Here is a 13,327-nt window from a genome sequence, read left to right as displayed (position 1 = left end):
ACAACCAGTAGTAATATTTTGCTAAACACTATCCCTTTCCCAAATGCTGTACCACAAGATGATGAAATTTGTTACAGGTTTTGACTGGAGGGAGAAAAGACCATTCAGTTTCCCTCCAACAGGGTGGGAGAGGACAACTGGGAGTCCAGCCTCTGTGGAAAAACAGTAATTGCTTTCCAATAGAAAAAATATCAAATAATAAGCACAGCTCAAAAGAGAAAAGCTATTCTCTTAAGAAACTCCTCTAACACTGAGGTACAGGGTTTGCAGACTAGTACAACAGGGCCAGTGTAGGCAACAAAGTAATTTCATTTTCACAGATCTCCAAATGCTAAAAGCAACAACTTTTGGGCCAGCAATGTCAGCTGTGAACAATACAAGAATTCCTGCCTTTTGAAGACATGGTAGCAAGCACAGCTGGTGAGAAGACCTCAGAGCAGGAGTCCCTTGTGGCCAAGAGGCAACAAACATATCTTGGAAGAAGCAATTTCACAGAACTTTTCAAGGGTTAGATGTATCTGGGAAAGCCAAGAGGTTCTCCCACACAGTGGGCTTCTTTTTCAGTAGATGGATTACAGATACACAGTTAAGATGGGCTTCAGCATGGCACATCCACATTTGGTATGCTCCCTATGATAGGTTTCCTGGAATGTATTAGTAAAAAATTCCCCCAACATGAATGTAGGACATTGATCAGTGATTGTCCTGTTTCTCCTCCACAAAGCTGGCCTTGGGGCACAGGGTTTCTGCACTCATTCCCCCTTGCTTGCTCAGGCTTGTAAACTGCCATCCTGCTGTGCAGGCTGTTCAAGGTTTATGAGATCCTTCTGCAGATGGAAAAAGCAGTGTGAACTGTCCATCCCAAAGGAACTTTAAACAACAGCCTGCAGCCTTGATGCTGATGGCAAATAATCTCTGACACCTCTAAGGTAATTTTTTGGGATATGGAAGTTGTCAACTGCTAGAGCAGCCATCAGTCTAACATGACAAGCAGATAAGGCAGACATGCTTTGCTCAAGCACGGTATCTTGAAATCCATGTATCACATAAAGATGCAAGAGGCTCAGACTCTGCTCCATCTATACTGATCTAGATTGACAGTAACTCTGCAAAAATCAGTTAATTTTTTCCAGTTTTCAACAATGTAACCAAAACCAGACAATTGCCTGAAGATCATAAGCCTGACTTTTATTTAATCTCAAGGAGGCCACTGGCATAATTAACAGACGGCATCCATGGAAAATTTGCTTAATTTTTGCAGTACATTTGGGAATTCAGGGGCTATTTCAATTTGAGACCTTGTAATTTCTTCACTCGAGGGCCAGCCAGAACAAAGGTCAGGAGTCACCTGCCTTTCATAAGCTCTTCAAGCCAGGTATTAAAGTATTGTAATGCCTTTGGGGAGCAATCTGTTAAAAACAGCTGATCTACAGGAATGTCAGCCAGGGACCAGAAATTTCTTGTTCTTTGTCAACACAAGCTTTTAAAACTCTTCCTAATAATGAATGGACAGATGTCACATCAACTTCTTTACACCCTTTTCAAAACATCAGGGAGAAGAATAATCTGGTTTGCTTGCTCAATTTTTGGGCTACAAGAGGATATTAGTCTATGTAGCTAAATTAATGTATGGACTTTAAGGATTTAAGAACTGTGGCAGCAGTTTTTCAAGTGCTTTGCAGAAGACCCCATTTTTTCTTTGCCTAAGATTGTTCTCCCAAGACTTGAGCAGATTTTAACATTTTCTGTCATTATACTATACAAATTTTTACGCTGTGAGTAAATATTTATGTAAATACCTACTAACCATTTTGGTAGCTCCCTCTCCAGAGCTAAACCAACATATGTTTTGATAGGTCTGAAGAGTTCTTTGGTACTAGTTTTCTAGACAAGCAGTGGGTGAGGTGACTGGACCCTTACATACTTCTGAGTCCAGCACTCAGCACTGCTAAACATCTCATATTAGATCTCGGGAAGAGTCAATGTGCTTGTGACACCAAGAAGCCATGAGGCTGCAAGCTGCATTTCCTGAATGCACTGCTCCTGTCTCTGAAGACTTGGGCTATAGCTGGCCTTATCCTCGAGCCTGATGTGAGGTGCTTAACAATTTAACCACTTCAAGCAGCCCAAAGTCGCTCCCCTGCTAGATGTGTGAAAGGCTCAAGACCCTACAAACGGCTGAGGGAGGAGGGGCACTCAGGAGAGCTGTGACTGGACCAGGAGAGGAGACATAAATAAATCCTGCGATGATGCAAAGGTACCTCGCTCTCCTCAGGCAGGAAGGTTCCCCCTGAAGGTCACCTGGGGGTACAGCATCAAGCCGCCGGGAAAGCACCAGCTTTCTCATCCTGTCCTTTTTAGCTTGAGAAGAAAGGGTTTCTCAGTGTTCACACAGTGAGGACAAAAGTAAAAGGTCCTAAACACTGAGGCTTTGTACATGCCCATCTGTCGGTGGCACAGACACTGTGCAGAATGAGCATTCCTGAAACCTCAGTCGAGCCCAGACTCCCTTTTGAACACCCAAGACGACGATACTGCACAGTGCTGAGGAACTACCTCGAGCCTATGGTCTGACAGCCTCAGGCCAGACTGCGCTGAAAAGGGAAGGAAAATGGGCTAAGCAGGGGCTGTGCCTCAAAGTTCTCCTGGGAGGAGCACAGAATCAAGAATATTCTGAACAGGAAGAACAATTGAGCATACACAGGTACACCTGTAATGACCAAGGAGGGAGGGCTGAGCCCAGTGGAAAGAAAAGATGATCAAGAAAGCAGGAGGATTTGAAAAAATGTCCCCAAGTACATATTGCTAAATGAGTGAGCATGTGTATTCTCCACCACTGAAATGGCAAAGAGTGTAAAGAGCTGCTGCACTTCTCCTGGCTTCACTGCAGACTCTGAACTGGCTTCCTCCCACCCATACATATAAAAACACAGATTCACATAGGCAACTATTGTCATATAGAGCAAAACAGAATATTTATGGTAAAATAGGCAGTGATGATGATGGGGATGGAAGAGACAGACTTCAACAAAACTGCAATATGTAACTCTGCACAAAACTGGCATCAATCTTAGAGCTGATTGTCTCCAAACCTGCAGGGAAGTGTGACTAGAAGGCAGAGAACAGGGTTTTTTACAGAGTTAGAGACATTGAAAGTTTTAGGTAATTTTTATTTAACTTTAAAAAAAAATCAAGATGCTGCTATAATCCTATTAAAAAGTGTTTAGAGCTCTCACCAATCCACAAATCTGTCAAGAATTTATAGGCTTAGGCTTGCAAACACTTATTACCATCTGCACCGCTTACCCTTCATGGAAGGAGCTATTTAGTACTAGGAGTTATAAAGCTGCCCTTATGCTTTTTAACAGACAAAAAATACTACCACTTTTAGCTCAAAAACAGCCTTTCTGAAAAGTAGAGGGAGGAATCAATTTTAAAACAATCCATCAATTGATCATGCATTCCAATATACTTCTTAAAAAATGAGAAGGGTAGGGCGGAAAAAAGGTAATGTGGGAAGGAAAAAGAAAACAAACAAAATACACAGCTATAGAGTGTGGAATAATTCATTTAACCCCACTTGAGAGTAAGACTTTCAAAAATAGAATGCTTTTGGTTTTGCCAGTCCTTCTCTGAAGCTAGGATATGTCATTCTTCCACTTTCCAGTATACTCTCACACAGATAAGCACAAGACACTAAAAAAGGAGAGGAAAGGAGAGGAGCCCTACCAGGGGATTTTAAATTTTGTTTTAAAAAATGAAATTCAAAATTACCAGCAAGCCAAACAGCATTTCCAGATGCTGGTAAAGTGAAGGGAAGACTATTTTTTTCACAGAACTCTACTGTTATCCTCAAATTCTAACCCATACCAGTCCCAGTCAGGAAGCCGCTTCCAAGTGGGAATTACCCCCCAGCAGTTTTGGTTAACGCTGAGGGAAGTGCTTGTTGTCGTTACCAGACTGGGGTCCTGAGACTTTCCACACAGTGCTTGTGTGCAATGTGTGGTTGTAGCTCAGCAGGTCACACAGACATTTCTACAAACTCTACTACTACAGGTTTCCACCCACGTAGGAACCTACATAGTTATCCCGTGCGGACCAGCCCGGGTACAGCTGCATGTGAAGCTGTCGCTCCTTTCTTGCTAGTTCATAGTATTTCGCTTGCTCTTCTCTGGATAACGCGTGCCACTGGGGTGGAGAAAAGACAAAAAGACAAAATAAAAAGCACTAGTGTTGGGGTTTTTTTAAGCATGTTAACAGCAAAGTGTGTTCTTTATACATGTAAGTACAGTTAGAATCGATTTTCATAAAAAAGAGATAAAAACAGATGATCTGGCATGCTGACATTTGTATTTTATTTACAACTCTAGATTATAACTGCAGTTAAATCAACTGAACCACAACTAATCATTTACGTGAACTCAACCCCTTTGTCTCCTGTTGAGAGAGGAGAATTAAGAAATCTAAACAAAAACAGACAGCAGGGGAGATGGTCTAGAAGTTGAACCACTTGTCCTGAGCCAGAACTCAGTTACAGCTTTGGAGGCGTCTCCCCCACTGGCACTTCCTCACCTCTTCTAGCTTTTACAGGTGCTGATACTGGTACTGTACTCAAAGGTTTTTCATTTCCCATTTACTTTTCTGACTACCTTGGGCCAAAGTAAAAATCTATGATTTTTCATCAACCAGTCTTGGAAATGATACTGAAATAACACTGCTATTAATTAACTCCTCCCCATGAATGACCCCACCAACAAGATGTGCCTGTGAAAACTAGAAAACAAACCAAGGGCTTTGGTTTAGCCATTTCCCTACCATATTCACAATGACAGAAAAACACAGGGATTCAGAAGGTGTGAATCCTACCGAGTTTCAGGCCCTGCTTGTGCTTGTCCCTTGTTACCTACCCTTCGACCGAGGATTTGGTTGATGGCTGCGCTCTCTTTCAATGTGCATTCTGCTACAACTTTTGCTCTCATTTCCTTCATATACAACATAAATGCATTAAGAGGTTTCTTTATGTGTGGCTTCTTTTTCTCTTCTTCTTTTTTGGAGTCCTGATGTTTTCTGAAGAGTAAAGATACAACAGACAGAGACCTCGCAGTGAGAACCCCATGTGAGTTTATTAAATTAATCCCCTCAATCTTTCTAATATTAATCCTCAGCAATCTCTAGGAAGAGGACCAGAAGGTTCTCTAGAGCCTTCACCCTGGCTGCTGTATGGGAACACTCTTAAAAGCATTACAAGAAAAAGCACCTCATGTTTATGCAACATCACCAAGTACCCTCTGAGCCCCTACAAGAACCTTGGAAGGACATGGGCTCCAGAAAAATTGAGCTCTCCACAGGAAGAGCTTGAGCATGATAGTAAATAATTACACCCCTTTATCAATGGGCTCTTGTCTTGTCTAAACTTGTTACCAGCTCCCTGCAGCTTTGAAGAAGCCATTTTTTGTTTTTTGTCTCATGCGGTGCATCTGTTATCTCATGGCTTCAAACTAGGCACTGAGTAATAGAGAAACTGGTCAAAAAGCATGAATCTCGATCAAGAAAATTCCACTTCCTTTTGAAACAGGTGAAATTAGTAACTACTTGCCTATGTCACAGAATGACTCAAAGACTGCTACCATCATTTGGACACACTTTGGCAGCTAAACTACGTTCAAATAAATTATAACAAAAAAGGAAAAAAAAATTGAAAAAATATTTCACAGCAAAAACATCACAAACCCAAGTCTTTTTACAAGCCACTCATGCACAGGGGATGCTTTGAGTATCCCAAAGAGAAGACAGGGGAAACAACAACTTACGAGCTGTGGAGTGAGCCGACGTCGCTCTGGGAAGATTCCTGTTTGACTGTTGGTGTGACTATGGCCGGATGAGGAATTCCAGTTGTATGTAAACTATGGTGTGGCGGGACCATGTGTGGAGGAAACCTAGAGGAGAGAAAGCTGTGTAAATTGTCAGAATAAAAATGAATGAATGGGGAGGGATGTGTACACACATTTAAAACAAAAAAAACCAAAAAAAAAACAACTGGCATATAACAAGCACATGACAGCTAGACAAAGCATATGAAAGCTGGCAGCATTAATTAGCAATAAATTAAACATAATGACTCTTCTAATGTCATTAAAGCCAATCTTCCCCTTCATTATCATTACTGACACGAGACATCATGATTTTTAACATTAACAAAAGGCGAATTCAACTGGATGAACTTATATGAAGGTGGAATTTCAGCTACCTGAAACAAAATCCACCAGTCCATTGCTTTGCTAAGAAATTATGTGTGGCAGCCAAGGAATCAATTTTTATAGTTTTGAATCATGTTGCGAATTTAGGATGACATCTTTTATTCTATATTGACAGCAAAATAAAATATTAATGCCAACACATTCTAGATGCATTTTTGATAATACTTATAGATGCCTCATTAGCTACATTTTGTTGATGGAGCAAAAGAAAATATTTTTGTGTCTAATAAATCTCTGAGCCACATTGCTTTAACAGAAGGTGGAAGATTGTGGAATTTTTGATCCATTAAACTAGCCTAGAAAGGCTTTAACAGTCTAGCCTTTATAAAGAGAAAAAAATGTTGTCAGCTTTATGGGTTATGGTCATATACACAGACAGATCCCGGTCCTGCAAGTGGATTCAGAGGGATATGCAATCCTTCTGCATGAATCTAATTGCTTGGTCGGGATCACAGCACAAACATGGCACAATCATTCAGACTTTTTACGTTTTAACAGAAATGAACAAACTTCTTAAAAGCAGGATTGACTTATATCATTGTTTCTCAACAGTCTCAGAAAGGTTTTGCAGTGAATGAGGAAAGCACAGCATGACTAACTGCCTTCCCCCTATAAGTCAACAGGTTTCCAGGGAACGGGTTCTAGCCTAAAATTATGTTTCAGAAGTAACTTTCCTCAAAACACCAGAATTAAAGTGATCTGGCAAGGGCTTTTCTCACTGCAAATCCCCACTCTCACCCCAGATTTTGAACAATCTGATCCAAGTAAAGTAACCCAAGATTATGGAACACTCAATGGGATAAATAATTATTTCTTCTATCATCAATATACAATGATTTTTTTCCATCCATCAAGATTTAAAATAAAGTGATATGCTATGGATATCGCAGTGTATAAGCATCAGAAATATAGTGGGGCTATCTTTTTCTCTCCCCTCTTATAAATTCCAATACCAAACTTAACAATCCCACCCCTATGACTGCGTAGACATTCTCTACATTCACAAGATGACACAGAAGTACTTTCATGAACAAGAGCACTGTCCACTACAAGCTCTGAGGATCTTTTGTCTATCAGCTGGTTGTACTCAGGGTGGTTAGACAGAACTATTTTGTCTTTGAAGGCAGTGGTGGGAAGAGCAAGGACTGACAGGGAGAATATGAAATTGTTCAAGTTGTAGAGCATTGCAGTTCTTCATGAACAAAGGCACTGAGAGAAGGGAGGCAGGAAGGTGGGATGGCAAGGGAAGAGAAGAATGGGCAGCAAAATGGTCATTCCTACTTCTGCTAAAGACTCACAGACACAAATCGCCAAGTGGATTGTCCAAGTGCCTTCCCACTCTCTGACAAAAGTAGCTGGGAGAGAAGCACACATTTGAGGATATAATTTGGTTCATGGTAGGTCAGAACAGATGACAATGTCGAGGCTGCAAAGGAGACTGGCATCCTTGTCCAAGTTCTGCCACAGAACTGCTCACCATCAGCAAGACACAAACTGGGCCTTTGTATTTTTTTTTCTGTTCCTTCTCTACTTCCATGTGTATGTATTTTGATTGGACATACCTAAAATTTGTTCATACAGAGCCTGGGACCTTCAAACATGGTACAATGCACATTAAAAACTGGCAGTATGAGTTGGATTTAAAAAAAACAAAACCTAACAAATATGATCAAAAATAAAACTGGTGGCAAAAACCTGACCTCGCTGAATGCAGTCTAAACACAGTGATAAAAGGTTGAGGCACATCCTATCAAGTGACCGCCCTAGACAAGACCCAGTGTTTCAGAGAGGACTATACTGCTGGGGCTGGCTAGGCCAGAGACAAGGGGACAGTGAAGGATGAAGATGGAGATGAAAAGCCTTCCTTCAGAGAGCAGGCAGGAAGAGCTCTGCTGGTCTGACATGAGGGCTCAGCATGGAGTGCAGTGGGCATGTACCAGCAGGGAGAAAATCTAAGTACAGAGCACAACATACACACATTGTGTGAAAGCCTGAAGGATGGCAAAGCCTCCACTGACCTCAGCTGGGATATTTTACTCACTGGGCTCTAAACTCCAGAAACAGCAGCCTTCATCAACAGGCTCAGTGGTTATTTTCAGGGTTTCAGTTTCCACGAGGAAGTGCTGTGTTCATTACCAATGACCATTCACATTTTCATACTGAATCTGTCCAATTCACAAGGCTGCCTATTGGACTTACACACCCATTCCTATGTTTAGAGCTATAAAAACATGCTCCAGAACCCAGAGTTGCTCTCATAATCCCATGGACTTCCACTGGTGGGATGAGGGCCCAGCCCAAAATCTGAGTGCCTGCTCATTTCCATGTTGACAGCCACTCACATGGCAATATGAGCAGGGGAAGGGTGCTAATTTTTAACTTCCTGGCTACACTCCAACTTCAGTAATTACATTCAGCAAAAGTGAATTTCCCCTGAAATTTCAATTACAGAAGGTATTTTCCACTGCCACCACTTAACTGCTGTGCAGTGTTTGTCTGGTGTAATTCTGCTAAATTATTTCCTGATTTCCTCTCACAGCAGTTGTTTTTTCATAGTAGGTCCACTGTTTGCCCATCACTCAGTTAGCCCTGTCTCATTTTACCTTAAAGGCATATTACAGAGGGGTAATGAAGGACCAAAAGATCTTACAGGCATAGTACAAGCATACAACATGAGTGTGGAATGGTTACAAGCAACAACTAAGAGTAGTAAATGGTTAAAACAACCTTAAGACACTACCTTGACAGTCTAAACCATTTATGAAAAATCACTATTAGTCACCCATTAACCTTGTATAAGCTATTCATAAGCACACTTTAACTAACAAACAGTAATTTCTAAGCTTAGGGAACTAAAGGCTGGGAAGCACTACAGGCTCCAAAGATCCACACCATAATGCAGGTAAAGATGGGAACTACTTTTGAAGGAAGGCTCTGGAAAACTGTGGATGGAGGGGTGAGGTTTGAGGTCTGTGCTGACTTGGGGCACAGCCAGGACAGCAAAGGCAAGGTTTGCAGCAGGGGCTTGTAGCAGGGCCCTGCAGGGCAGCTGCCCAGGGCCAGCATGTCTGGAGGTCAGCATGGGCACCACCAGGAATCTCCTGACCACACCAGACACCTGGACAAGGGCTGTCCCCCTGCTGAGCCCAGGCTGACACGGGAGAACATACATGAAATCATGTATGAGAGCACAGCTTGCCCAGAGGGTGTTCCCATCTACAGGAAACCAGAGAAGTTTCTGGGCTGAAACAAAGGGTAAACACCTTAAATCAATTCATCCCCCAGCACGTGTGCCTGAGCACGTGCACACGTACGGGCTTCTGTGAGAGACAAAAAGAAAGGCTCCCTGAGTATATGCACACCTAAGACATTCGCCTAAGACATTCACCAGATTTTTTTTTCTCTAGACAAGTATTCCATGAATTGCAATAAACACCCTAAAAATTCTAAGCAGCTCATTATACACCACTGTCTCCTTTTATGGCTCCAAGCCAGAATATAATGATGAGTCTTAACTTGTTAAGGACAACTAATTTTTTGTTCCTGGCTGTCTCAGGGGCTTCTCTCTTACTCACTCTCACTTTACTTCACTGTTGACATGTTTCTGTTAACTGGATGTCATCTGCCTGCCTTGATTTTATGCACAAGCAGTGGGATGCATTTTTCTGTGCAACAATTCTGCTTTGAGTTGCATTAGATTTGTCATTATTCTCTCATTTTCCCCTTGCACTTGTAACATTTCATCTATTCCTGCCTTATTTTTTGAGCCACGGTGCACCCACATTATGGTTTATACATGATCTTGCTCCCTTTGAAGCCGGCAGATTTCAGAGCCAGCCCTCGTCAGGAGAAGTGCCTGCTACCAATTTAGCAGGCTGAGGGCCCCGAGCTCCAACAACTCAATCTAAAGGGGGTCACAGGGTGGCACAAGCGAGTGTCAGCAAGTGCTGTTTAATTGCCAATCTAGGCTTCTCCATGGTGTTTAAAGTATAATGACCCATCACTTAATTCTGAGAAGTCCTGGCCCTGCTGCTGAATGGAATGAATATCAAAGGATGTGCTAGAACAGGGCAAGGAGCCTACATTTCCTATAACTGCCATAAGTATAATAGACCTCTACTTCTGTCGTCCCATTACCACAATAATGTATTTAATTTGCTGTGTACTCTTTTTAACTAGATACCTTTCATAAAGTCTATCTTGGGAATATAGCCCCCCTTGCTTCCACATCTCCCCCCTCCCTCAAATGACTAGCCTCTCTAATAATAATTAAACTAAATCAAGCTCTACTTTGCCTCACACCATGCCTGCAAGTCTTTTATAGATATTAAAAAAGATTAAATAGGGGGAGGGAACCATTGCTTAAATTTGCAGCTCTCTCCCCAGCCTAGTATTTTTTTCTGTTCTGGAACTACACTTTTTTTTTTAAAGTTGATTTTCCAGTTGTCTATTTGCTGGACCAGCATTTTAATTTAAATTCTTAGTTTTTTTGCTTACTTATCTAAAGCACACACCACACTGTTTTCCCACCCATTCATTCACGAGCCCTAGGTACAGATTTCCACTTCCCAGTGAGGTGTGCTTCCCCCCATCCTCACCAGTCTTTTCCTCCTTAGATCATCTATGCACCAACGGTCACATGTTAAACTGCAGAGATGGAGAGGAAGGGACAGAGCAGGGAAGAGATGTGGAACCTTGCTATGTAATGCATGCTAATTTAATTATGTGCCATCATCAAAATGGATTAGCTGTTTCAGCCCATCAGGAAAGTCTAAACTTCCACCGATTTAATTAACCAGGCTGAAAATCAGATGAACAGAAAATAAAACTATCATTAGGAGCAATTACTGATTACTTAAACATAGTGCTGCCAACCAGTTTGTAAATAAAACTAGCAGCCCCTGGAAAATTAGATGGAATTAATTGGAGGTAGGGAGGGGGAGAAATATATACTTCTAAAGCTTTTGAGGGTCAGGCAGGCCCTTTTATGTTGACTATTAGTGTTTGGAGCTTTGGGAGGGGAAAACACAGCACAATAACCTTCCTCCCAACTCTGCTGAAGAGCAGTCCTCCTCCCTCCTGAGCCTTCCCTCCCACGCACACAGCACTGCTCTGGCTGATGGCCACTGAGAAAGCAAAGGCTACCACAACTTCTTGCTTTTTCAACATTACATTCTCCCAGCTCTTTCATTTGGTTTGGCTTTTAAAGGTGGCTTCTCACTCCTCCACCTCTCTAAGACAAATTCTTGAGGCCCAATGACAGCATTAGTACACCACCTTCTCTTCACATGGGAAGGCACCCTCTCCTCCACCCCACCAAAAAGCTAAGGATGGATGTTTAACTAAAGTGCTTTCAGAAATCTGCTGCCTAGACGAAATGCTCTCTCTCCTACAGAGAGTGGGAGGAGGAGCTACATTTGCTCTTGATTTAGGACCTCAGTATTTGAACTCACCTTGACATGGAAGCATTGACAGTCAGAGCTGTTGGGTAAGGGTGGCGGAAACCCCCTGTTGTGATTGGGTACACTGGCTGACCTTGCCTGGCAAAAAAGAAGGGAGAGAGAGAATGAGAGAAAGAAAAAAAGGGCTTTAAGAAAAAAAAAAAAAGAACAACAAAAAACTTCTCTCTGCACAGTAAGCTTTATTCTCATTTGATCAGAACAAAAATCTTGGGGATTGTACAGCAAGGATCAAAGGAAAGAAACACAGAACAATTTGAATGCCATAAATCTGATAGGAATGGCTAATTAAATTTTATAACCTCTGCTTATGTCAATAGAGACCCTCTCCCCAAGCTGAAACTAGGTGTTTTGTTGTAATAATTAAAGGCGAAGTCTCGCTTGCTTTAATGGAGCCATCACACTAATTGAGGGCTACACATCCAAAGGAAAACAATAATGAATGTAAATTTATACCAAAATAAAGTACAGTGAATCAAAGGACTTCAGTTGCGCTTTGGGCCTCTTTCGGTATTTAGATCTCGGTGAGAAAACATTAAATTAACAGAGCTTAATTTGTAGCCTTTTGTCAGATTAACAAGTGTTGACAAGAGTTACCGGGGGAGAGTCCCCAAGAAGTATTGTGGGTAACCAATAGACAATCACACTTCATTACAATAATTAAAAAATACAGCAACATGCAAAACAGCATCCTCATGAAAGACACACAACTTTTTCTGATGGAGGTTTGTCTGTGCTGGCTAGCTCGTTTCATCTGTCCTTCAAATACATCATCTGACTGGGCAGGATGCGTTTGGGGTGGGTACTACGCCAGAAACACGCAGGCCAGTGGAGGGTAAATGGGCTGGGAAGTTGATGGTGAAGTGCAAGTGGCAAGGAGAGGGGAAATGAAAAACTTGGGGTACTTCTCTGAAGTTGGCCATGCGACTCTCCTAGAGCAAAAGCCAGTGTGATGGGGGTGTCACCCCTCAACACAAATCACTGGGAGAAGCTGTAAGAGCTGTGGTAGGCAAGCACACCATGGTGTTGACTTGTTCTGAAGCAGCAGGGACGACAGAGGTGGCCATTAGCACCTCTCTGGTGAAACTGGCCACATATGGCATCATTCAAGTGCTCTGGCAGCCATGCCATGAGGTCCAGGAGGACAAACAAAGGTCTGCACAAATACATACACCCACATGAGCAATGGAGTATAGGTCAGTGAAGAGTTTCTTCCCTGCGCTCTCATGTCTTTCTTATCATTGACTTTTGGCACTACCTGAGTGTATTTGTTTCAAATGTTGAGAATGTTCCTTGAGCTAAGGAGCTCCATGCAGTCTACAATTGTTCAGGGTGTCCTTTGGAAAAGGTAAATCACCATAAACGAGGAGGAATTTCAGATTTCAGGGAGTAATGCTTTGGATTTTTCTTCTGCTCATGATGTGCTCTTCTGGAGAAGCAACATTCAGCAGAGGCAATGGACATGCTCCACCCTCAGGGTGGGAGAACCTCTACCCAAAATAGCTGCATGACCACCCACAAGGAAGGGCAACCTGCAAAATGGCCAGAAGCTCCACCTCTCCTGCATCAACACCTTTATGCTTGAGAAAGGCCTCCAAGGCCTCTGATGCC

General features: G+C 42.2%; 1 protein-coding gene across 35 annotated transcripts in view; it reads right to left on the bottom strand.

Moving 5' to 3' along the window:
• TCF7L2 (transcription factor 7 like 2) overlaps positions 1-13,327 on the bottom strand; it is a 172,946-nt gene that overhangs the window by 10,463 nt on the left and 149,156 nt on the right. For 18 of the 35 annotated variants that reach the window (XM_072931253.1, XM_072931256.1, XM_072931251.1 and 15 more), the window contains 5 exons: positions 11,711-11,797; positions 7,556-7,612; positions 5,811-5,936; positions 4,908-5,067; positions 4,081-4,188 (listed from right to left, as the gene is read on the bottom strand). In XM_072931253.1, the coding sequence (XP_072787354.1) occupies positions 4,081-4,188; positions 4,908-5,067; positions 5,811-5,936; positions 7,556-7,612; positions 11,711-11,797 (538 nt within the window). Of the gene's footprint in view, positions 1-4,080; positions 4,189-4,907; positions 5,068-5,810; positions 5,952-7,555; positions 7,613-11,710; positions 11,798-13,327 lie in introns of all 35 variants that reach the window. The other 17 variants (XM_030276412.4, XM_030276418.4, XM_030276411.4 and 14 more) reach the window with 2 other exon arrangements.

Source organism: Taeniopygia guttata, chromosome 6 (assembly GCF_048771995.1).
Source record: "Taeniopygia guttata chromosome 6, bTaeGut7.mat, whole genome shotgun sequence".
NCBI lineage: Eukaryota > Metazoa > Chordata > Aves > Passeriformes > Estrildidae > Taeniopygia > Taeniopygia guttata.
The sequence above is the reverse complement of the archived record's forward strand: the minus strand, read 5'-3'. Positions and strand labels throughout refer to the sequence as shown.